This window comes from Brachyistius frenatus, unplaced genomic scaffold (genome assembly GCF_029030835.1).
Source record: "Brachyistius frenatus isolate BFR_SWC_R1_liver_20210118 unplaced genomic scaffold, ASM2903083v1 Contig_10, whole genome shotgun sequence".
NCBI classification, from domain to species: domain Eukaryota; kingdom Metazoa; phylum Chordata; class Actinopteri; family Embiotocidae; genus Brachyistius; species Brachyistius frenatus.
The window spans coordinates 526,173-552,503 of record NW_027210609.1 but is presented as its reverse complement, the minus strand read 5'-3'; the positions used below and the strand labels follow the sequence as shown (position 1 = coordinate 552,503).

General features: G+C 39.1%; 2 protein-coding genes across 2 annotated transcripts in view; one reads left to right on the top strand and one right to left on the bottom strand.

Annotated features, from left to right (window-relative positions):
- Positions 1 to 26,331, bottom strand: part of LOC138616434 (sodium- and chloride-dependent GABA transporter 2-like) — a 318,896-nt gene that overhangs the window by 86,974 nt on the left and 205,591 nt on the right. The window lies entirely within an intron of this gene.
- The window catches only part of ca16b (carbonic anhydrase XVI b), a 94,900-nt gene continuing 69,114 nt past the window's right edge, over positions 546 to 26,331 (top strand). Inside the window, exons 1-2 of the mRNA XM_069690667.1 lie at positions 546 to 1,468; positions 21,748 to 21,852. Coding sequence (XP_069546768.1) covers positions 1,384 to 1,468; positions 21,748 to 21,852 — 190 coding nt within the window. The 5' untranslated portion in view covers positions 546 to 1,383. The remainder of the gene's footprint in view (positions 1,469 to 21,747; positions 21,853 to 26,331) is intronic.

The following is a 26,331-nucleotide window of genomic DNA, read 5'->3' as shown; positions in this document are numbered from 1 at the left end:
CCTTGTGACTGTCCTCAATGGCCCTGCAGAGAACTGGGTAATTAAATGAGAAATTTAATCAGATTCCTCAAATTAAATGTCCAGCTGGATAGTTCTGCAAGAACACCACTGACTACACATTTACCTAGGGGAGTATCACCATGTGGATGCATAATTCTCCCATCAGTACACACTCGCACACGATGATATTCCAGGTGATGATTACTGCTAAAGTATTCCATTCACAGCTCTGCCAGCAGGAGGCAAAGGGGCATCACAGTGTGGCCACAGAAGGGTCATTTCAATAATGGGACCTGGGAGGAAGCAGCAGAGCAGGGGAGATGACAGGAAGGGGGCTGGAACCAGTGGATTCAGCAGGGGGACTATTTTCCCTTTTCTCTTTCTGAACCAGGCTTCAAATCCAATGGCCTCAGCCGCATAATATTCGAACAATATTTCATCATGTTTGATGCAACATGTTTGATGCAACATTAAAAAAAAAAAAAAAAAAAAAAAAAAAGAGGCAGCGGAATCCAGTGTGCATGGTGACAACGCAAGCTGACACTGGTTTCTGGAGTCTTTCTCGTCATAGCGCCTAATACAGAAACAGCCTCTGGGTCCGTTCCGAGTCATTTTGCATTCAGCAAATCCAAGAACCGCCCTCCTCCCTCCCCCCCCATCCAAACCCTCCTTCCCCTCCTTCCCCTCCTCCCTCCGCTGCCCCCGCCCCGTGCAGCAGGCTCCCTCCGTCCGGGTAGGATGGGACCAGACCAGTAGCCACACATCCGTGCACGCCTGACCGCTAAGTATACTTCCTGGATGGAAGAACGGGACGTTTCGAGCTCCACTTTTCTGATTCGTGTCGCCGACGCAGCGGATAATCACTTAATAATGACCACGTGCGATCAATATTATTCGACTACTTTTCGCTCCCTTGTAGTTAAAGACAGCGATTGATCGCCGATTTGACCCCTTCAACACTTCGGGAATGTCGCTATCTGGAAGCCCGCTGCAGAAACGGAGGAGTCCAGCAACAGATTTTGAAGTGTTTGTGCCCAGCCGTGGTGTGCGTAACGTTTTATTCCTCGAGGCTGAGAGCCTCAGCTCGGACCGCAGGCGAATACATCTATCGTTTTAAAAAAAAAAAAAAAAAAAAAAAAAAAAAAAAAGCAAAAGCAGTGACTGCATCCTGACCGCCAACCTTTTTTTTTTTTTTTTTTTTTTTTTTTTTTTTGTACTTTGATGCTCTGCCTTCCCGGCCGCTGTGCCAACTTCATTTCAGCTTCGGTAGTGTGTAAGTGAAAAAAAAAAAAAAAAAAAATCTTTTTCCAAAGAGGAAGAAAAGACACGCAAACTTTGTCACCCCCCTCTCGCCTCCTTGTTGCTCTCGATGAGCGGTCTAACATGCGGAGAATACGGGAACCGAGTTACTGGTGGATTTTATCCTTAATGTTTTTAACCTTGCCCAAACACAAAGACTGTCAATCTGGTAAGTACATGCGAGAAACACGGGTTTAGCTCCCCAACTACTCGGCGTCTGGCGCTACAGTGGAGGTGGAGGGTGGTGGTGGTGGAGGGGTTTCTATTCGAGGGTAAAAGCGAGTTTTGGTTGTCGAAATACGATATTTTTCAGCGGTATCGTTTTGCCTGAATTCATAACGGTTTTCCGGGCCGAAGCGAGTTTTTTTATTATTATTATATTTTTTTTTTTTTTATACCGTCCGGCTGCTGCTGCTGCTGCTGCTGCTGAGACTCTTCGCCTCCGTGATGTGTGTGCATGTTATTGATTAGGCAGCTGGACTGTGGCGCAAACTATCCCTGCGTTATAACTACAGCAGTCCTGCGTCCGGTCTTGCGGTTTCTGTTGGACACCTTTCTGGTTATTCACACAACACGGCGCGAATGCCATCAATTCTCAGCAAACGTACTATATAACACCCTTGTATGCACTCTGTGACTGCACTTTTGGTAGTGTTGGACTTTATCTCCTCCGGTTTACCGGGGTTGCTCCATCGGTTTAGCCTGTTGGTTTTTTGTTGCGCCGGTGTTTGTGGAGGTGCCCCAAGTTGCATTTATTGGCCGGCAGTAGTTTTGGTTTCGGGTTTATGTGGAGGTGAAAACCTGTGTCTTGTTTGCTGTCATGTGCGTAGGTAGAGAGTGGATCGGGGCGATAGTTAGCGCTGTTGGCTTGTGGATGGATGTGCAAGTATGAGGGGCGATTAATGCCACTGGAGTACGAACGTGGTTCTGGACTATGGGCTACCCAATTTGGGATTACTGGTGCTGCACGGAAATCGGTGAACCATGAGATCCAGCCGTGGAAAAAGCCTGATGGGCCAGCTAAATACAAGTGTTAGTGTTGGTATCAGCCACGGACACATCTACAGTATCTAGATAAGGTCAAACTATCTTAGCTGTTTCACTCTGTGCTTTAATATATTTATATATATAAAACATACATATACAGTATATATATATATATATATATGTATTAAAAACCCTAACCGAAACCCTAATCACAAAATGAAATGGATTACTGAATATGGTACAACACTGGTGTTGTGTCAAAATTTGGTTTTCCCTATTGACTCGTTCCCCATAAATCTGCTCGCTGTGGTTGGGGTATGGACTTTAAAGAGATAGTTCTGATTGTTTAAAGTAGGGTGCTTATCCATAGTCATTGTATCACCTGCAGTATACAGGAGACGGCACATCCCCGGTTTGGAGAAACAGGCGGCTGTACCGGCACGGGAAGCTAAGCAATCTACTGATGCTCTACTGCTGCTGTATACAAAAAGATTCCCACAGATTCCCACAACCGGACTCCTTTGGAAAAAAAAACAACAACAAAAAACAGCCTGACCTGTGACATATTTGATATTAGGCAAATACTGACACATTACAGTTTAAAATATGATTATAATATATCTGCTGATGTCCATTTTTTTTAAAAACATACATTCGTCTGTGTTACCTTAGGCTAAGCTCCATAAAATTGTGGATTGTTAGAAAGAAAGGGTAAAGGCTTTTTTTTTTTTTTTTTAAACAAAATATTTGTTAGTTAACCTAAGTAATATCAATTATCTTTCTTAAACACAAACATCTTTGGCATCTCTGAACTGCAATTTCTTGACACTTATGGGCCAACGTTGTGCTCACATTGCTTCTCACACATGTATTTGTTGGGCTCTATTATGCTACCAAGAACGATTAAAATAGTTGAGACATGGGAGTGATATCTACAGGCACTCTTCATTGTCGGTCATCCAGATTTTTATCCCAATTTTAAAAACCTCCTCCAGCGATAATTACGTTTTTAACGTTATTACCTCATTTATGTGGTGTGTTTTTTTTTTTTTTTAAATATATGCTACCAGAAATATCATGAGTGAAATAAGGGGTTAATGCCATGGCTGAGCATTTCTGTTTTTGGAACTGCAGTGTCAGTCTGTTAAACACCGATTCGACTGCCACGGTTTCATACGTCACAAACTTAAAGAACCGATCCCGGGGGGGGGCTTTCCATGTCATTGAACAGCCAGCTCGAGCTGGAGGGGAGGGGTGGGGTGGCTGCAGGGTGGGGTGGGTGGAGACTATTTACCTCGACATGAATCTACATGTACAGAATAAAAGACTAGGTGTGGAGTTGCATTAAAGCACTGTGGGGCATTCGGGTATTTTTTGTCTTGGAAAAAACACCATCGAAATATGAAATTGTAATAACAGGATGATTTAAATTTTTTTTTTTTTTAGGGTTTTAGTCGATGCAAGGCGAGGAATTTAAAATTTCATCATACACTTTTGCTGGCATTATAACTGTAGCAACTGTAACCCCTTACCATAAGCATACAAGTACGTTTGTGTCCAAACATATTTAATGTATTTGGTCCTGTGGCACCAATCATCCTCCATAGGCAAGTAGCAGTGATGTAACACAGGAGAATGGTTCCTCTCTGAGTCACCCCCCCCCAACCCCCACCCCCACCCCAAAAATCCCCCAGTTCCATGCTTCCACGTCCTCATGTCCTCAGTTTGCCGCTTTATAGACTTGTAGCCGTACAAGCCCCCTAACAGCTGAGTTTTCTCATATGGCATGTCTCACCAGACCTCTGACACACAGCAGAAAGGCAATACAGGCCAAGTGGCAGACCGGCTGGAAGGTGGTGGGGGATAAATCCAACTGAGCACCGTCAAAGTAACTGTGTTTATCTACCGTTTCAGGCGAGCTGACATAAATCTTTATTTAAGTTTACGTCATAGACACTATTGCTAAAGTTTAGCAAAAAAAAAAAAAGGAGCAATGAAAGGCTAGAAAAGGATATTCCCCTTCTTAAACCACACACTGGATTTAAAATTATACCTGTCGATAAAATTGACAGCGACGCTTAATTTTCATGATGACGTTTGAGGGATTTATCATCAGTGGAAAAGCAGTTTTACATGTCTTTTCTCCCTAATACAAACATCATCACTTTCCACAGTATCATGATGTTCATACTGCTGTTGCGGTTCTGAAAACTCTATTTCAGGCAAACGAATGCAGACACTTTTTTTGTTGTTGTTGGGCGGTTTCGAATTGCAGCCCCGTGTCCGTCTTTTAAAAGCATTGCTCATCATTTATTATAGAAAATTTAATTGTTGTACTTAAAAATTGTTAATACAGCAACAACAAAAAAAAAAAAGGGTAAAGGAGTAAAGCCTTGCGAAATTAGGACCTCAAGGAACAGATTTTAAATAATTATTTGACAAATGTAATGGCCATTTTCAAATAACTCCATTACTGCTCGCTGCAAACAGAATGTCAGTGAGCAAACGAGTTATTAATGTTAGTAATGAGGTCCTGATGCACTGCTGTGCCAGCAGGATGCCAGCTGTCTGGACATCACTGATGTTGGCAACAGCACCGTTATCATCAAGGTCCTCTTTATGTTTTCTGGATAATTGGTTCAATATGTACAGTACTGACACATCATCTCAAAGCAAACGCCCTGCTTTTTAAAATAGCCTCAATAACATATGCTCAGTCTCAATCAGAGATGGGCACAGCGTACTGTTATCTGTTGTCTCTCCAGCAGCTGCTTGTGCCACCCACTAAATGGTCCGATGGGGAAACATTGCATCTGTAATCACTTTTCACTTTTGTGCAGATAATTCGCTGTTTATCCTTCTGCTGGAGATGCTCACCCTTTTGCTTCTTCAAATGTAATGACCGGCTTATCTATCTTTTTAATTAGACTGGAGACATTTGAAAACAATGCGGTGTTAGTGATAACATTATTTGAACTGTGATGAGTTAAACTGCGAGGGAGCCAACTTTGTCGGACTGTGGTCTGGTTTTGGAGAAGCGAGAGCTGGTACGTAATTCGCGTCACGTTGTGGTAGGTAAGCAGTGGCCAGCGGTGTCGTTTGGGAAAAGCACCCCTGCATGTTTGTCTCAAACTGACCCGCTGTGAAAAATGTGCTTCATTTGGCTGAAACAGCCTGTGAAATCATCCACCCTTAATTATACCACAGTTTGCTCCAAAATTTGTAGGTTTCTATTAACATAGTTTTGTTTACCGTGCAGTTAAAACAATTATGATAATTATGTAAAATGCAGGACATTTAATTTAAAAAGTTAAATTAAAACGGTATTATTTTAGGTCAGTGAGGATACTCTAACTTTCACAAACAGTTGTGGTAGAGTATGAAAAACTGTGTTCAAGTTTGAGTGCTAATTTTGCGGTGTCCTTACTGATGGAAAATGCAGTTTGAAAAATAATCTTGATGATTTCCCCAGCGTAAACAGGGCAAGTGTGAGTAAACACTCGCAACCTTGTGTTATTTTCCAAATTTCTGATTTCTGATTCAATCACTTTCTCGAAACACATATTTTATGTTTGTTTTTTCATTAAATTGAAAGTGTTTGGTTATGTATTGAGTTTTAAAAAAACAACAACATACGAGATGAAACGTTTCCGTGTGCCCTGACACGGAGTCTGTGTAAGCTCAAGGAAATTAAATTACAAGACACTGTCGTATTTTCATTGAAAATAATACAAGTGCTGGACGTGTAATATTTTGGCAGCTACTGTCTACAAAATCATAGTGCTCCACAGTTTTATGACAATGTGAAAACAGAGGTGTATGTCAGAGGATTTGAACCAAACTTCGATTTTTGAATGTAAACATGATACTCGACAACTTCTCAAATAGACCATCAAGTGTTTTCCAGTGGATTTATTTGATCACTCTTTGGCTGTCTCCTGGAAAATTGCACCACTTTTAACAATAACTTAAAATGTACACTTTTAACAAATGGCTCCTTCACTTTTCTTATACATTACAGTAGTATCCATCAAAACCAATTAAAAAAATTATATAATAAAATGTTTCTCTTTCTTTTTTCTGTAGTGTAATTTTTTTTTTTTTTTTTTGGACACTTTCCAGTTTTCTGTGCAGCATTAAGAGTAATAGTGTATAGCTTTTCATATGCTGGGCTGCACTCCAGAGGACAAAGAAAAGTTTCCTTTTGCTAAAAGATATTACCTTCCCAATAAAACAAATTCCAAGCCTATTTAAAAAAAATTTAAGACTACATTGTTTGCAATTCACATTTAGGTAGCAGTCTTCTTCTTCCCTCCCTTTGGTAACACATTTCTGTGGATCGGTTACCAACTAAATTGGTGAAGTACCATAAAATTGTTATCAGGATGTGTATAGCGACACTTCCATTTGTGCGTCTGTGTGTGTGTGCATGATAACCACAAAACTGGGACATGCTTGTAAAAACATTACACCATTGCACCATTGCATTGCTAGTGTTCAAAAACTCCACAGGGTACCTTTAACACTTGCTGAAACAAAGCAGCTACGTGACTAAAGACTCATCACCAGCAGTGCAAAAAAAATGCATGCAGAGAAGAACTATATATAGATACATTATACCGCCCTCAATTGTATGCTATTATATTTAAATGAGATAGATTATTGATAAAGGAATTCATCATCTTTTGTGCACGCATGTAATTTTTTTTCTTGTTAGATTGGTGACTACCAATGTCAGATTGCTGCAAAAGCTAACGGCCTGTCCACTGGATACAGCTGCTGTCATGTCTACAACATGATTTACTTATGTTTCAGAAGTGGAACATCATCTACCACTCTGTTCTTTACCGACCACATTTCCAATGTTGTTGGTGTGTTGCTTCGGAATTTTCTTTTGTTTTACAAGCATATTGAAGATACATTGAAGATCATTTATAGTCAATTTGGCAAGAGATACTGTGTCTGTATTTTTCTTGATGTAATTACCGTAGCTGCTGACATCACAACTAAAACTGCAGCAATCCTTCTCCTTCACAAGTATGTAAAAAAAGAAAAGCATTAATGTGAATTCAATTCCCGTTGCCAATAAATATAGGCATTTATAAATTCAGAACAAATTCACACGTTAGAGACAGCGGTATGGTAAAGACTGATCTGGCGGTGGAATATTTCATTCGATAAGAGCTCAACATTCTGAGAACAGCGTTTATTTTACAAGATAATCACAGTAATTTGACGTTAATAGTGATTAAACTGTTTATTTGTTTAACTTATGTTAATCAGGGCAATCAGTCATCACTTCATTAGTTGTGTGTATGGTTGAATTCACTCAGTCTTTCAGCCAAGACTCTCCAAAGCTGGTCACAGTAGCATTTTAATCATTTAGAATGACTCACAGCCACTTCACTCCAAAGCATTTCATCGGTCCTAGCAGCATTCAACCCAAAACAACACACACACACACACACACACACACACACACACACACACACACACACACACACACACACACACACACACACACACACACACACACGCACACGCATACATATTCTGGATTCGACCAGGCGGGTTTGAAACAAGGGAGGAAAAATGCTGTTGGGGAAACTAGTGTACTTATTTCCTGTGCTTCATGACAATAGTGATTAATGTCCAGGCAATAAGGCACTCTCACTGAAGGACATCAACGGCTGCACTGGAGGACTTGGCCATATCAATAAATGTCCTGTGTCCTTCAGTTGCCGCGTCCTCTTTCCCCTTAAACAATCTTGCCGCGATGTGATACCGTGTCAGCTTTACTTACAGCTGAACTGTCAGTCAACGCTACCCCTTGGAGAGGGAAGACAATGGAACCTTCAGGCTCCTTTTTCCTGCTTTGTGTTATTGTGGGTCAACAGACCATGTGTGTTTGCTTTGAGCTCATAGGGTTCCTTTCTTTTCTTTTTTTTGTGTGCGCTACATTCAAGCTTGTCTTTTTCCGAGGCGAGGAAAGACAAATTCAAAAGTAGGCTATCTCTTCCACGAGGCTCATTTTTCCCGTCGTGAATTATGGCGACAATCACTGAAGATATAGGATTAGGCTGGGCATGTTTTATCAAGCTCAAAGTGCTCTGCAGAATGCAAAGTAAGCTTGTTAAATGAGACTCAAGGTGTATTTGATGAATTAAATTTGAACCTTGCATTAATAATGTTCTTGTTGTCTTGAACATCTGTAGAAAGTAAAATTAACATGTGTTCCAGTGAGTGTAAATGATACTTTTTGTTAGAATGCATGCGGGTTGGTGATGGTTCAAAATGAGGTCATGGTGGGATTTATATATAAAATTGTACACATTACTCAGACTTTGAAGCTCTGTAGTGTTCGTCCCTGTCAAAAGGATAGACAAATGTTTGGTTTGAACAGAACTGAGCAACTGAATACTAAATTAAATAAGACCATGTAAATCTGACAGTGTTTTGATGTGACATTTTTTTATTACCATGAAAAACCCTCTTAACAATATTGCTTTTATGCAGCTACATGGTTTAATGCTCTAATCTATTTTAAGTTGTTATACGAGTCCTTGCTTATTTAGAAATTGAATATTAAGTCATAACGACATACTGGCCTAGGCTTGTTTTTAAAAAAAAAATTTTTATATAAGAGCAAATGTAAACAGACCCTTTTGATTATAACCCTTACATTTGATTGATAAAGAATTGTGACCAAGATATGCATTGCGTTTGACCTTTTTATGGTTAATGAAATAATAAACTTGAAAATATGTAATAAGGGATGCACCAATACCTGCTCTGATTGGTCATGTAATACAAAAACTTCTCCAGTGCAGCGAGCATTATGTTAATGTTACATTAATATTGGTTGAACAGGTAGGCGGAGAAGTGTCTGAGGTTTAAAAGTACGGCACACTGCTCGCTCTGCAGTGCGTAACTATCTTTCTCAGCTGCCACCACATCACAGAATCTGTCCAACTAAAGGTGCTTGCTTGACATTGTGAAAAAGCGCATTAACAGGCTTTACCACTGATATGCGGACCAGCAATGTCTGCATTGTGTCACTCATGAGCTTCACTTCGCAGTGAATGTGTTGAATTGTACGTCCCACCAAGTTGTACTACAAGTAAAGCAGGTTGCATTCTGTACTTTCAACCTCATTCTTGCACGTTTTTAAAGTCGGTGCACTTTATGGTAATTCTAATATCACCAAGCACATATTATCAGTACTTGGTTTTGGCATGTACCCAAATGTAAATAGTTGCATTCTACAGAATTACATCAAATTAACATCGAATGGTAAAATATCATCTGCAGATTTTCATACAGTTGTGTGCAATGGAGGACAAACTGTATTTTTTTTTTACCTTTTGTTAACTAAAAGGCAGTCTGCACTGCACACTCTTACCATCCCTATAATAACTGACACGCAAATATCTTCAAACAGTTTTATCCTAGATTTATGTGAGGACAGTTTTTTTTTAGTTTTTGAATTCACATGAGATAACGTGTTTGTAAAGAGCAGTGTGGTTTCAAAAGCCAGTTTAAGAAAATACGTTACCTTGGCTGTGAAAATGATAAGTGTTCGCACCCAAATTTCCAGGGTGGGAGTGTCGATCACTTTTTGGAACCAGTTTTAACTCGCTACCCTTTTGAGAGTTTTGAATGCAGGAAGTCTGAAAAGGTTTTTTGCCACGTAGGGATAATAGCTGTTATTATCCACCAGCCTAAAACCCACAGTATTTCTTAGTGTCATCCATAGTCCTTGTCTAGTGTCTAAGATGCTTACGTATTGCCACAACTTTTACCAAATATACTTGTTAATGGAATATCAACTCATTAAATGTCATTCAATATGAATATACGACTTAAGTAGTGAATACAGAGGGCTAGTTGAAATCAAAAAAGTTATTAATCCACTTAATTGTACCACCCAGTTAATATCCACTTGTTCACTCTAGTGCTAAACCCATTACTTCCTCGTCAAATGTCCCTCCCTAAGTCAACCCTCAAGAGATCAGTCCCAAGGCGCTTTCCTTGGGCTTTAGAAGGAGATTGATCAGTTTGTTTCTCTCACACTTCAGTTATCTCAGTATCGGGATAATTAATGTTTAACCATATTACTTGAGAGGTGGCAACGCCTCTTTGGTGGTGTTGGGCCTGTTCCAGGTGCCCTATATGTTGTAATTGAAAGCTTACCTTTGTGATGTTTTACCATTTCGAAAACTGAATTTTGTGAAAGGAATCTGTGGTACTGTAAAACTGACCGAGGCAGCTACTGCGAGAATTTTGTGTTAATTCCAGGGAATTCCTGGGGAGAAGATCTGCTGAGTGGGATGCCTTTTTTGGAGGCTGAACAGGAGTTTAGAGACTACCCTATCGATCGTGTTGACATGCTCCCCTTTGGGGAATGCAAATGTTTCTGTTCTTCAACACAAACATCCAAACCCTCCTGGTAGTGGTACCCTAATTAACTAGGGATATGAATACCATGGCCTTTTCCTTTGACATTTTCATCTTTCAGAAAGACAGTGGTTTACGCGTACTCAACTAAGACATCTCTCATTTTTATCAGACAGAAATGTTATGACAACGTGGACAACAGTTTCATTTATTTAACATTTTAAAAAACAAAATGCCTCCTAGTTGATCCCTGGATGATTTTAGCCATGCTGTCTTACAAATTCTCTTGCCTCTGCTTATCTGTCAAACACTGGTGTAACCTGAAGGTGTGACAGCTGCTGTATGTTATTGTCACAGCTAATCTAAACCTCAGAGCACAACACGCATGTTTACTGCTGCAGAGGCGACCAGTCCCAAGGTAACCACTAATCACTCAGGGATTCCAGAGATGATCTGTCCCCACACTCAACAGCATCAAGCAGGTGGGAGCTAGCAACCACTCTGCCGCATCTGCCTCTCAGTTTTTGAGACACTCCTCTGTCCTGTTTGTAACGTTTAGAATTAAATGCCTTGAATAGGCTTTATGGCACCACTTAGATTACTGAGTGTTGTCTTGTTAAAATTGAAGTTGTTGCTTTGAGATAAAAATGATTTATTATAAGACAGTGAATATTAGAACTGTCCTGTCAAAAGACCTATTAAGTACCATACAGCCTAAGATGAATAAAAGCAGGAGTTGCCACAAATGCATTAACCCGTCACCATAATTTAATGTATTATTGGATGTAGTATAACGAGTTTGTGTAGAGCAGCAAAAATTAGTTGATTAATTTGTTGATTGACAGACAATTAATTATTTTGATAACTAAATTAATGCTTTTGTCATTTTTTTTTTTTAACCAAAAAAGGCAAACATTCTATGGTTCCAGCTTCTTAAATGTCAGTATTTGATGGTTGTCACACACGGTATTAAACTGTGTTTGGGATCAGGAATGTCGGTCAGACAAAACTAGACATTTGAAGACATCACCTTGATCAGATTAAGATTTAAAACCATAACATGTCCATTAATCTGAACAAGAAAATCATGGTCAGATTAATGGATGATGACAAAAACTTTTCATCGTGTCTCAAATTCATGATTATTGAGAACTCAGTAAATACAGTACATGGCAACTTTAGTCATGTTTCATCGTTCAGAATGTAAAGGTTCGTTCCAGTGTGTCTGTCATCTGAATATTGTTAGTGGAGAGAAGTTTGCGTATTTCTGCTTTTGCATTTGGTATTTTCTTGGACCATCATTATCAGCTCTCAAGAACTGTAACTAAATGCCCTTACACGTTGGATTTGCCTCTCCGCTGTGGGGTGTGGTGTTTCATTAGAATCATTAGCTTGAGTCACAGCAAAATATCCCTCAATTGAATGCTGTTTTTCAGCCTTTGTTTGCTCTTGAATGCTCTCGAATCTCATATTTATTATCCTTGAATTTGTTTTCTTGCGAGTTTGACTACATATAGATGATGAAATCAGTGCCAAGGTAGCTTCAGTAATTTTGATGTGAAATATCTATGGTTTTCCTCAGAGAGCCCGTTGATGGGACCACCAAGCTGCCATGTATTAAAAACAAGGCCAAACAAGGATGTGAACGTTGAGGAGCTGTGGTCTGAGCAGATGTCCTTGTTTGTTATGAGTGATATGTTGGCATTGATGACAGGTACTGTAATAGTCTTGTAATCCCTTTTGGCTAATTAGTTGCCATCTTATTGCAGCATGCTACTCAATTTCCTCCAGAATAATACCTCCCAAGGTAATCAGCAGGAGAATTTCTTTATATTGTTTTGATCCCAGCTATGCTATATAGAATGGTGGATCAGAAGGCTCCAAGACTGCTCGAATGGTGCGCAGCACCTTGACTTACATGGAGCACAAAGGTAAAAGGTAAAACCTTTGTGAGTAAGTACTCCAAGTTTTGTTGGTTAATCAAAATCAGCACCCGAGTTGCGTATGATTTTGTGAGCAGTGGTCCTGAGGCCTGTACTACGAAGCAGGTTCAACATACCCAGGATATCTTTCCGTTATCTGGCTTAACAAACCCTGACAAACGAGATCACGCTAAGCGTTCACATGAAGCTGGTTAACAACTTGCTATTTCCACTCAGGGTTTCCCAGTCTAGCTCTGAGCGCATTCACATAAAAGAGGAGGTGTTTGCAGCACCTGACCAATCACAAACATGGACAAGTATACTAACAACAAAGCCACATATTTCATTCATAATTTTGCATTCAAATTTGAATGCTGGTTAAAAATAAATTAATCGCAGACTGTAGCGTGTTGCCTAACAATAATTACATGTCTGTACTTCATTTAATTAATGCATTCTTAAATGTATTTCAAGATGTTTATGACAATTTCAGCCTCATTATTTCAGACTGGACTGAGTGGCAAATAAGAAATATATATATATACATTGATAAAATGGCTTATTATTATATACAAGTAAGCCGACAAGGTTTTAGGGCTTCAGTCATTTTCTGTTGTACAATGCTATCAGGTAAAAAAAAAATATATATATATATATATACATATAATCTATATCATAAAAATTACCAGTGAAAGACTCCGATGTTTGTTTGTTTCTGAACACTCTGCCCCCCACAGAAGACTGTCACTCCGTGCATCAAGCTCCACGGGATCTTCTACAATTGGAAATGACATTTTTCAGAGAGAATTGATTAGGTTTTACTTTTCTACGTTTTGATCTGAAATCTTGAACATAACCTGCTCTGGAGCAGGGAGCTAAATCCAGTTAGTAGGGGGGTGGTGAGCAATGATTGTTTTATCGTGGGCGAGGAACTTGTGCTTATTCATTTCACTATGAGCAAGTGCATTGGCATGTTGGAGAACCAAGCTAAAATTCCTGAACCACCCTTGTATTTATCCATGATCTTAATTGTAAATCTCCTTCTTTCCCTCTAAACTGATTTAAATGCATAGCCTGTTAAGGACGATGTCTTGTTTTTTTTTTAGTTTGTTTTTTTATACATGAAACTGCTAACCTTGACTAATAACTTGCAATCACCCTCATAATTGGCTTAGGAAATGAAATGTCTCGATTTCATAGCCAGATTCATTGAACAGCTGGAAATATAATGTAATTTTTTTGCAAAAAAAAGTAACGGCGTGTAGCTGGGTAACTACAGGAAACCAACATCAGGGACAATTAAACAACTTTTTTGCAAAAGAAATGCACATTTCATATTTAAGGTAAGACAAATCTGTAATTGTAGCTCTTCATGGAATTGACCCAGCATACAGTAAATAGGCTGTTAATGTCCACATTTTACTGTAGCAGTAATCCATTTTATTTTATCGTTTGAAGCTCAGATTTGTAAAATGGTCTGGTGTAGCAGGCCTTTGTGGTAGACTGGTACATTGTGTATGCCTCTCATTACTTGTGCCAGATATGTTTTTACATCCTGGGTCGTTGTACAGTTCTCGAAAGAAATAAATACTTGTGTGTGTACAGTAAACATTACATACTAGTGAGTCTTCCAAAGAGGCTGTTAGGGAGGTATCAAATGCATTACTCTCCATGGTTTTATTTATCGTCTCTAAATTCAGCCTTGAAGTATTGATTAGAGTCCAACATCAAAGAGCATTTAAAGAGGAAGGAAAGAGGTCTGACTGCTTGTATGGCCCCGGGCAGGCACGAAGAGTCTGTTTGGAAGTGATGCATGCAAAGTCCTAGTGCAGTGGTATTATTTATGGCTAACATTGAGTCATTTGGGTAGCAACCTAAGGGGTAAGCATTTTTCATTCGCACTAACCAGATGTTTCCAGCTGAGGCAGATTTCCACAGGTATTTGATTTGATTCTGGACATTTTAATAAATTTGTGGGTGTTGTTATATTTTAAATCTTGATTACATGTAGTTTTGTATGTTTCTCTGTACATCAACATCTACATCTAACATCTAACTGGAGCTATATTAACATCAATTTCCAGGCTGGGTGGTCCCACTAACTGCGATCAAATAACAGACTTGGCAGTATCAGTGTCACACTCTTTGATGGACCCATTTAGATTACCAGTAATCAACCATCACCATTCACGAACACCATTAATGTGTGAGGACTGTAATGTATCCAGAGGCAGCTCAATTTATTTCAGAATCAATAACTAGACAATTCATGCAGAGCTGCACGCTATGTCCTGAGGAATGACCTCATAAGCTTCTTGGCACTCAAGTGATCCAATTGCCACATATTGAAAATTGAAAACTCGCTTTACACAGTAAATTTTCCTGAGACTGTCAAAGCCGTTATGTACAGTCCTGCCACTGTGCGCGGAGACACATTTGAGGATTGCTTATTGTACTCGGTGAGAGGAACAAGCTCTAGCTGGTCTAATAAAGGTCACAGGCCTGAATTTGTTTAATCTTGTTAATGGTTTTCATCAGAGCCCCTGATGCACTCAATCAGTGATCACTCCAGCTATTTAATGCACTTAATTCACTGTACAAGCATTGCCCTGGAAGCACATTCAACAACAGATTGACACCATTTAGATTTACTGCATAATGTTACCATTTCTGAGGCGTAGCCATTCATTGTAGATTCAGCCTGTCAGTAAGAGGCATGTTTCTCAACAGGAAGTCGTGCAGTTTAATTCATAAAAGAGTCAGTTTTGTTCAGACAATAGAACAATGGTACTTTGCCGGCATCTTATGAACAGAGGATAATACTAGGATGTGTGTGTGTGTGTGTGTGTGTGTGTGTGTGTGTGTGTGTGTGTGTGTGTGTGTGTCTTCTTTCTTTCTTTCTTTCTTTCTTTCTTTCTTTCTTTCTTTCTTTCTTTCTTTCTTTCTTTCTTTGAATTCAAGGAAGACTACACAAGACTTTCATCTACACCTTTTTGCCCTACATGATCAATCAAAGTCTGACATTTGATGTACTGTGTTTCTCACTTACTCCTCGTGGTAAAAGGTTGAAGAAGAGTGTAACTTATTGTACTGACACGTTGCACTGCTCAGGTCTCCTCAACTCTAACCTTTGTAATAATGCACAGATAAAATTAATCTTAACAATATACCTTGTTAAGAGCAGAAAAACTGGTGGGATTGCAAACAACTGAATTGTGAGTGGGTTGACAGTTGGAGACCCATTTGGATTTGATTGTAATGTAATGGCCTTATCCAATTTTCACCATGCAAGTTTGAGAAAAAGACTGCTGACCAAGTGTGGCATGATGGGAAAGTCGAGTATGCCTCCTCTGCCCTTCCTCCTATTCTATTTTCTTTGTTGTTCAAGTTCCCTAATCAAACCCAAACAAGAATGTTTTCTGTCAGGGAGGAGGTCCAAGGCTGTAGTGCACACAATACCCACAATTGTGTTGCTGGCAATGTTTGTAGACTTATTTAAAGTTAGTTTGGGCTTTCTGTCACTTCACTATTTCTACTTTTCTCTACATCTGACTATGAAGTTTAGCCTTTCATCATCCTGCATGGCATTGACTAAAACATCTTTAACATGATGAACACAAAGCTGGAAACGCAGGTCTGAACAAGTATACAGATGTGCTCATACACATTAAAAAAAGAAAGTGATTTAAAACAAGCTGTCAAGGGAGATTTTTAAGATTTCAGTCGAGGAACAATTTTAACACGAGACTAATGGGCTTAATTTTCCTGTAATATAGCTACATTTCTCTTGCCTAAGGAGGCTCATGTCCTCTTTGCTGAAGCTGCTCCTTTGCTTTTAGCTGTGTAGGTCTAAATATCTGCATTGGGATTTGAGTTGTTGTTTTATTATTTCTGAGTTTGATGTTTTAGCCCGAAGGCCTGGCTCCCTCTGTGCCATATCTTTGGCTGATCTTGGCAGTTCTCATGTTCCCGAGGTCCTTGGTGTGACTCGAACACTTCCGGGGATATCTAACCACATTGCCCACTTTCCGAGGAATGAGAAACACATGCACTCACAAGATCAAGCTCCACTTACATCTTTCCTTTGCTCCTCTGCTGCAGAGCGGGATCCCCAACCTTGTTTTCCCACTGGGGCTTGTACTGTAATAGTGTGTAACCCAGCTCCAGGCACTGTGGGTGGACTCAGGTATTTGGCGTGTAACGTCAAAGGTGCACATTGGAAATTTCTCATGACAATATGTTGTTAGTTAACAGAAAGTTTAGCAGATGCCCATGTACATTTGACAGCTGACTATATGCATTGGAGAGGAGTCTGTACTGACAGCAGCTGTCTCCCTCAGTTTGGCATCAAGAGTCTGCCCTTTATACAGTCATGATGCCTGTGAAAACACAGCTCACTTTTTGTTTAGTACGATTTCAGACAGAATACTGTGAAAGTTGTTTAGACTGTAGTTTGTTTAATTAGTAAATTTAATGATATGCATTCTCTCTCCCTCTAATTAAAGTCACTATGTGAGAAAACGGGGAATGAGGCACGCTTCCCTCTCCCTCAACAGCTACAGTCAAACGTCTGTGTCGATGTGAAGCAGCACAGTGTTGAAGGAGAACGTGAAAAATATAACGATGGTGACTGACTGGTTGGAAAGAATCCACTTTATTCAAACACACAGTTCGGCACATGGCCTTCATTAGGCGTATGAAGGTGATGTTAACCGTGTTGTTGATTCAAGTGGAAGCTCTTCGGGGACGTTGGAGATGGCAACAGGTATTTTTCACATTTTGTGTTTTGGAGTTCCTGCTTCACTGAAGTGTAGTAGGACACGCGATTGTATTGTAAGAATCATGTGAGTAAGTTAAGACGATTTTTCTTTGATACTTCAGTTGGAATAGACTGATATTTTTCCTGTGGTAATGGCTTTTGGCAACATAAAGTCACACCATGCGCTGTACGGCTACAGGGGATTTCAGCTTGTCTGTCTCACTTTAAGGTTAGATAGGTGACAAAGGTGTGTATGTGTGTGTGTGTGTGTGTGTGTGTGTGTGTGTGTGTGTGTGTGTGTGTGTGTGTGTGTGTGTGTGTGTGTGTGTGTGTGTGTGTGTGTGTAAATCACTAGCCCTTAAAGGAGAAATCTGTTGATATATGATGTTTTTATTGTATGGTCCAAAAAATCTCATGAAAGGGCCAAAACCAGTAATAAATTGATCCTGCTAATTGTCTTGAGTAGACAAAGCCTGACATTGCTTTGATCAAAACCAATTAAAAATACATTTGAGCCACTATGCTGCGCCTTCGGTACATGTTTTTTTTAATTACCATGAACATGGGTAGATTATTTTGAGCCAATCCCTTATTCTTTCTTGCTGAGGTAAATATGAATTAACACACCAAATATGCAGCTCAAATTAGTCCTCAGCAAATATACTATTGACTCCTGCTAGTGAGGAATGTTTGCAAAGAAACAGTTGTTTTGTTGAAAATGAAACTGTTTGTGACCAGTTTTTCAAAAATTCTCTCTGAAGTACTGCAATACAAATTACTATATTGTTGGGTTTGTTTTTTTCAAGGGATTTGTTGACAATAACAAAATATAGAATATTGACAGCTTTATCCTTTAAAGCCACACGCTGTCACCGAGGATCGGTACAAATAATAGATTTACCAGATGGCTCATAGGGTACACGCCTAACAAGAACTAGACATGAAAAAAAAAAAAAAAAAAAAATGGCCTAGTGTTCAGTCTTAACACCTGGCATTTTATTTCTGGAGGTCGATTTTCTATTTTTAGCGTATAATCCTCCTTTTGCCATATGATGCACTTTCTTGAGCACTGAGTGAATGTGCATGAATCATATTTGTGAGTGGATTCAATTTTCTTTTTGTCACATCTGATTGTTTGTGTTAATAGTGGGTTAAGTACGAAAACTATTTTAGTGGCAATAATATGGGTGTCCAATTTCCTTTTATGATGCACACATGGATGGACTATATTAAGGGATTTCCTGATCTGTGGGGGGAAGACAAGTCTTGTGACAGTTTTTTGCTTTCAAATCCTCCACAGCACTTAAGCACGTTTTAAACGTGTATTTCACATGTAGATGGGGAAATTCAGCTAATTAAATACACATCACTCTTTCGTAGTTGATCCAAATTACATGGACATTGTAACTCCGGATGCATTTGAGAGCTTAATCCATCCCCACCTAATCCTCCTGGTGACACGGATGTGCCACGAGGCTATCCTTCACATACCTGATACTAACATTGATATTTTGCTCTGTCCCCCAATGACTAATGCTAGTTAAATGCTCCTGTGGTTGTTGTTAGGCTGCTGTTTTTCAAAGGCTCTCAGGGGTCCTTAGCTTGTTGTTGAGTGTGATATTTTGGAACAAATAGTGGGGCTTAATGGCAGTGTAGATGATTCAACTGCCCTCAGGACAACGAAAAGGGGAAAATGATTTTTCAGCTGATACAGTGTACAAAGTGTCGTTCTGTAGGTGTTTTGAAGCCTTCTATTTGGTGCGAGCTTCCAAGAAAAAAAAGATACAAAAATTCAGGCCACGCCGTACGTATATAAGGTCTCATTTAAACTACCTGTTAACCCACATAATTCATCCTGTGTTTTCTACATTTCATATTTATGTATGTTCTTTGAGTGCAAAACAGCTCTCCTCCGTTTCCTTCAAGCCCAGCACCGACTGTGTTGTCTGCTCCGCTCTATCAGAGATGCTGTGGCTTTAATCCTTTGCCCACAGGGGACGGCTGACATGGATGTGTGTAAACTGTTGACATGGTGCTGTCTCCTATGCTCTCTGATCAAAGACAGTGCAGCCCTCCTGTTTCACAACCTGCCTCCAAATATGCTCCAAGTCTCTCAGAGACGCCCTCCCTCTCTGTTTCACACTTTATGTTAACTTGTGTCTGCCCGAAGAACGTTGGCAAGTCTGATAATAACAAAGCAGCTATTTCAGACTTTGTTCATGGAGCCTCTGTGACCTCCCTCTAAGCAATGAGTTTGATTTGTAAAACCATGTGTAAGTGGCTCATTTGGACACAGTAATGCGCTGACTTTAAGTGCAAGGAAAGACTTGGTTTGATGTTGTGCTTAGTTTAATTAAGCCTCAGTAATGATGCAACTATTAGTAAGAGCTGAGCTTGTCTTAAGTGGCTTGAGATATACGTGCGTGTGTGTCTGTGTGTTTGTATTTGATGTGTGAAGATGCTGATTAAGCCAACTACAACTCGCTGTCTAAAGGCTGTCGAGCTTTAGGAGTCCAGGGAGTTCCACTATTGTTCCAAAGTTACCTTTAAGCTCTTGAGACTGCTTGAGACAGTATAATATACTGTGGTTCTCATGGTTACAGTGTCATGATGCAGTGTTGCATGTGTTTATAGAATAATGATCTGGGAAATCTTGTCACATGTTTATTCTGAATTAAGATTTTTAAACCTGTTATTGTTGTGGGGACACCCATGACACAGGTATAGTCTGTATTTCTAACATTTTGTAAATAACCCTATAAAGAGTGTTAATTTCTCGTCTGTGTTTTAAAATCATTGTGGTTTGAGTGTTGAGGTGTCCCTGGTGTCGTGGGAGAATGAACTGATACTAAAACACACATGAATAGACTGTTCTGGTAGCTTTAGTGCATTTTGGGTGTGAGATTAACTGTGTTGCACAGCTGCATGTTTTTAAGAAGCCCGTATGAAGAGTTTTAAAATGGTGAACACAATATGGAAGCAGTGTTTTAAAGAAAATATGATACAACATGGATTATCTACAATATTGCAGCAAGTAACAGTGATTTCTGCTTCCATGTTGAGTCTAGCAGATTGTCATCTGTGGTTTTGTTTTAGTTTTTCCTGCTGTTCCTTTTACACAGAAACAATCTGCTTGCCCAATTGTTTGCATCCTTCTAGCAAGAGGGAATCTGTATTAGCCAATCTCCAGGTTTTGAATGCCACAGCTTAATACGAATCAAAAACACTCTTATTTTGCGTGTGCATCTGATTGTGAAGGGCTTCAGCTAGACATTTTCTTCTCCACTGGCATCGCCTGCATCTGTCGCCGAGCACATTTTCCCGATGAGTTTGATTGTTGTAAGTTTGTGGCTACATGCTCCAGGACAATTTGTGCCCCTGGCATTAATTGTAATTCTGTTGACAATGTTGGATTTCTTTTGGGCAATCTTTCCAACGAACTTTAAGAGACATTTATGCCTCCCGGGTTGTCTGCATTTGACAAATTATTGTTTCTGTATAGCTTAGCACGGAATCTCTTCTGACATTATTACAACCATGCATATATTGTAAACGTGTTTACCTTTCAGCCTATTTGACTGTTTCCCATACCAGCTGCTGCTGTAAAATACGTGATTGATGGTAACCGCAAGAGAGCAGGAAGCATCACAGGGGTTGTAGGAGGAGCTCCTCTTGTTTTCTGTAGATCCCTGATGGTGGGGATCATTACCACCCATTAATGCTTTGTGTCAAATGATGGCAACCAGGCTGAAAGCACTGATATTATTATTATTATTATTATTTTTTATGTACACATCCTTTAGCTGTTTGCAGCAGCAACAACGGTGACCGTGAAGCTTGGACATTCAGAAGACTGTCTTTTGTCAGAGTATAGGCAGTTGGAAGGGATTTGAAAATACTGGGCAAGAGTTATCCTTGTTAAGTATATTTCAGTCCCTGTCACCTCTGGAGTTCCTGCCCGAGAGCAGCAGCAATTCGAGAGAAGAATTTGTGGCAATTTGACTGAATGTTTCTCTCAAACTGAAGTGTCGGGGGACTTGAGGTCCAATCTGCACTTTAAACGGAACATTGATTTTTTTTTGGTGATTCAGAAAAACCCTGGACTTTGGTCCACTACAATTTTTAATAGCAATTGTTAATTCAGAGTCAGTTGTAGTGAAACTATGAATATGATATGGTTTATATCAATTTCACGTCATCATTTATGAAGAATTAGAAAATTGTCAGCTCCTGAAAATGCGTCTAAATGAACACGCTGTGTTGTGTTTTCTCCAGACATTTTAATAGATTGTTGAATTAATTATAATAGTGTTTGTTTGAATTCTAAAAGAAAGTTTGCTTTCCGCTGTGAATTTATCTGACCTCCATCTTTGTCTCCCACAGTTGCATCGGGTGGCCAACCGCACCACGCTGGTGGTGGCAATCATGGAAGCACAGGTGTAATGAGGGAGAGGAGGACGGCTGGTGACCCCTACTGGTCCTATTCAGGTGAGCTCTCATTTGTTGTCTGGCACTGAGTAGGAGGGGAAATTGCTCATCTCTTATTTGGCTTGCCTATTAGTTTCCTGTTTTTGTCAACTGTTTTAACAGCAGCCCTTATTCGCGCCCCACAGCCAAAAGGCTTGATTTAGGTATTTAGTATTCACATAATAGCATACCTCTGCTGTGAGTTTTCATTGCTTGTAATAACTGTAATTAAACAAATACACCGGGGAGAGAAAAACACTGATGTATAGAAAAGTGAATTAATTTTCAGATTATGTTGCAGCCTCCTCTGATTAACCACAAATAATGAGTCAACTCTATTCAAAATGTATTTATTTGTCTGGATCAGACACACAACTTTTATGAATAGAAATGCTTGAGGATCAATTCATGTAATTTATTAAAAACCTTGCATTTAGTTAGCGCTGGGAGGTATAGCAATATATTGTATCGATATGAGAAGAGTTATTGTTTTAGATGTTGGATATGGTATCGGGATTTGCCATGTTATTTTTTTCTCGTTCTAGAGGTTTCATTACATAAAAAAATTATGTAATTTTCTAAAATTCCCAATGGCCTAGCTCTTCTTTGCCTTTACCCACTTAGTCACTATATCCACATTGCGTAATATTAGACCTTATAATCTAAATATTTTGTGAAAGGAACAATAGTAATCTCTACAATTTTATTGCAATATTGATATCAAAAATAGTGTGATACTGGATTTTGTCCACATCACTAAAACCTACATTTAGTTTTTAATCCTGTTCTTCTTTAAAAAGTCATAACAAATAATTTATGGGACAATTATGTCACACTTTTACTGCGTCACATTTAGTTGCACAGTTGATGCAGCTTGCAGATATCTTCAGAAGACCTTAATTTGTTCTGAAGAAAGCTTCATCAAAAGTAGAGCAGGCCTGGCTGTGAAAAAAAAAAATATTTGTGTTTTTAATTCCTGCCTACATTATTGATAATATGCATGCTTTCAATGTCAAAGTAAGTGCTTCTGGGAATTTAGGTTGGCCTCTTCCTTAATTTCTCAGCCATCTACATGAACAAATTGTAAAGATGGATGAACATGGCGGCCCAGAGTGAGCAGTCTGATGTATGCTCTAATAGATGATTCATGATGTGCACTTTTATGCCTGTAAATATTCTGAGAGTAGTATCTATTTGCGTGCATATTTGGGTGGTAGTCTTGAAGGGGCAACAGCAAAGTGTATAAGCTTTAGAAAGCTGGAAGTCTAAAGAAAAAAAAGTACATTTCTGAAAACATAAATATAACAATATTTCTGTTAACATGAAAAGAGATATTTAAAATGGCTAAATCTGTATATTTTCATCAATATACTGTGAAACAATTAATAGTTTAGCTTTTAACACATCATAAATTGTCTATTGTATGTGTGTGTTAATTCTGTAATTTTTCCCATTTTTTGATTAACACTTAAAACAAATGGGGCTAAAGATTTCTTTTCAGCAAAACTAAAACCAGGGAAGCCCATTCATCTATAAAATGATGGCTTATAATTTTGCTCATCACTACTAGAGATAAATACCAGAGATAAACATATTGGGACTACCTGGTGAGCTCTTGATAGCAGAAGGTTTCAGCCACTGTCCACTGTAGTTTGTCTTTTCAATAATTTGATCAACTGTAAACATGTGCTGTATTTTGCCATACCTGTACTAAATGTTCTGCAAATTTCCCCTTCATTGGGGTTGGATGCCAAATGTGTTTGTGCAGCTGTATGCAGACCAGAAGTTGTACAGTTTTTGAAGTTGTTTTTGGTGGTGAACAGTTCTGATAAGCACTGCTACTCATTCAGCTATACACATCCACACCCAACACAGTCCTCTGTTGGCCTTCAAGCAGCTCCGGTGGGAAATGGGGGTCATGTGCTTTGATCGAGAGCAGCTCACTGGAGGAGCCCAGGAAGGGAGAAGCACTCAGTATAATTGTATTTACAGGTTACAAGGTCCAAAAACACCAACTTGCAAACAACTTATTTGGTCCCTCCACTAGTGGAGTGCATCACAACCCTGAACATTATCATATCGGTGGAATATTTTTGTCTTCGGTGCTGTAGTCGGGGGTCCTATAATCTCATGTTTTAAATCAAATAAATCCTGCAAATAACAGCGAAAAAACAAACTGTTTACTTTGGGCTTAAGTTTGTTTTAGTATTCATGTCACTCCTGATAGTGGTCTTCGTCTCTTCCAGTTTTCTAGTAGAGGCAGTGGAAGAATGTCTGCTTTGACTATACAAGCATGATTGCGCTTTCGCTGTGAACAAGGTGTGTGGAGTCCATTATAGGAATCCTAATCGAGAAAACAAAGCCATGTTCAGATGAACAGAAACCTTTAATATATTGCCAACTTTAATCACTTTTTAACTCTCGTACATATCTTTTCTGATGATCAGATACATCTGTGTAATGGGTTGATCATTTTAATGTTACATTATTATGGCAACACATGGTTGTAGGGTATGGGCCAGTGTGTGTTTGTGGTTTAAGTAAAATGACAGTAGGCTCAGTAGGCATGATGATAAAATCATCCATAGCAGGGATTAGCTGAGGTGGTAAACCACAACCTGACACAACTTTTCATTTAATCTGTTCAGTTTGTAGCTGAGATCTTAAACAATCGTCACTCTTAATATATGACATTTGCTGTGTGAAATTGGTTTCTTCTATTTTCCCTAAAGGTTAACGTGTTTGTGGGGTGTGTGTGTTATTTATTTATGCATTACATTCTTCTTTGCTTTGGGCCTATATCAGTCCTTACAGGAAATCGCGACCTTGATTGCAATAATTAACGCAAATGCAAGCGAACTCCGCAATATTGCTCGCAAAGTTTGAAATTTGCGCAATTTTTCTGCAAAAAAAAAATCTCGTCAGCGCAAGCTGTGCTAAAAGTATGAGGGCATAAAGTAAGTATTTTCAGACCAAACTCACTTTATTAACACGAATAACATTTACAGTCAGTACGTCTCTCCTCCTCTCATCTCTTTACCAAAAAAACCTCTGCACCGGTGGTAACTACAAGTGAAATATCCGGAAGTGGCGGGGTTTGCAGAAAATGTGGACTTCACAATAACATTTTCTGATGAACTGCTTATTATCAATGGAAGTGATTACATATTGCTGTATGCTACAGAAAATGTATACACACGTAAAGTTGTAAGAGACTGCTCTTTGTTTTTGTGAATACAGCAAGCCTGTGTTGAATTAACATGAATTAAACGGCGTTTAAAGCTCTTATTTTGACAGCAGATATAGTCATTGTTTCTATATTACAGTCACAGACTGTCTGTTCTGTAAAGCTGTGTCACTTTTATGATTTACTTTTGTAACTTTTATAGTTTAATATTTCATAAAATAAATTTTAAAAAAAGATTACAAAGATTAAAATATTTCTGTGATGTGCAACATGATTGTTATCACAGGAGGTGATTACATATTTATTCATTTATTCCTTTATTAGATAGTGCTTAAAACAATAACATTTTTCTTTCTGAACTTGCAACTTTTTCTAATTCCCGCAATTTTACGCAAAAAACTGCAAATTACATCGCAATGTATGAGAAAATCCCCTGCAAAATCAAGCATTTTTGATCGCAACAATCACAAAAACCCCACCGAAATCCTGGAGGGACTGCTATATGCACTTATATTTTGCCTTGTAATTGTCACTATCGGCAGATCTTTAATTTTAGTTCCTGATCGCTAACTTAATCATTTTTTGTTGGTGCAAGGATCAAACCCGAGTCCAAAATCCAGCGGGACACAACGTTGTTTGAATATTCATGTTGAGTTCTTTCTTATTTTATAATCAAGACGTCAAGCTTGGGCTGGACTTGACACATTTCTTTGGTCAGTTTTTTAGGGGCCCTTATTTTTAATTTATTTTTTTTAATTTTTTATTTGACACAGTGTTATGTATCTCTGTGTAAACAAAGCTAAGGGCTGTTTTAGTGCTTGTATTTTGTAACCACCCTGGGAAAATGTTCAGCTTTCTATGATGTGCTGCTTGTTTGGAGTTGTGTGAATGGTCAGCAAGAGACATGCTAGTAATTAGCGAAAGATAAGATCTAATGTTTTTTTTTTTTTTTTTCTCCTAAATTTCATGTTGGGCGTGTCGACAACGAATCAATATCGGGTTAGGGAACCAGCTGACAAATGTTTTTTTTTGGACATTCATTTTAGGCCTGTGCAGACCCCCAATTCCTACCAGTGAAGGCAGCTGGCTGATTCTAATGCGAAAAAGGGAAGCATTGAGGGAACACAGAAATGTCCATTACTTTGGGAAGGTAATTAGTGGCTAAGGCTGTGAATAGGGGACGGACAAGCGTGCCTTAGCAGCTAAATGGTTATTAAGGGCATTTGCTCTGTGCAAGTGAGTGTAAAAGAAATGCACACAGAAGGGTTAGCCTGAAGCTAGAAGGTACTGGTGCAAGGCAGACTTCAGCTCTA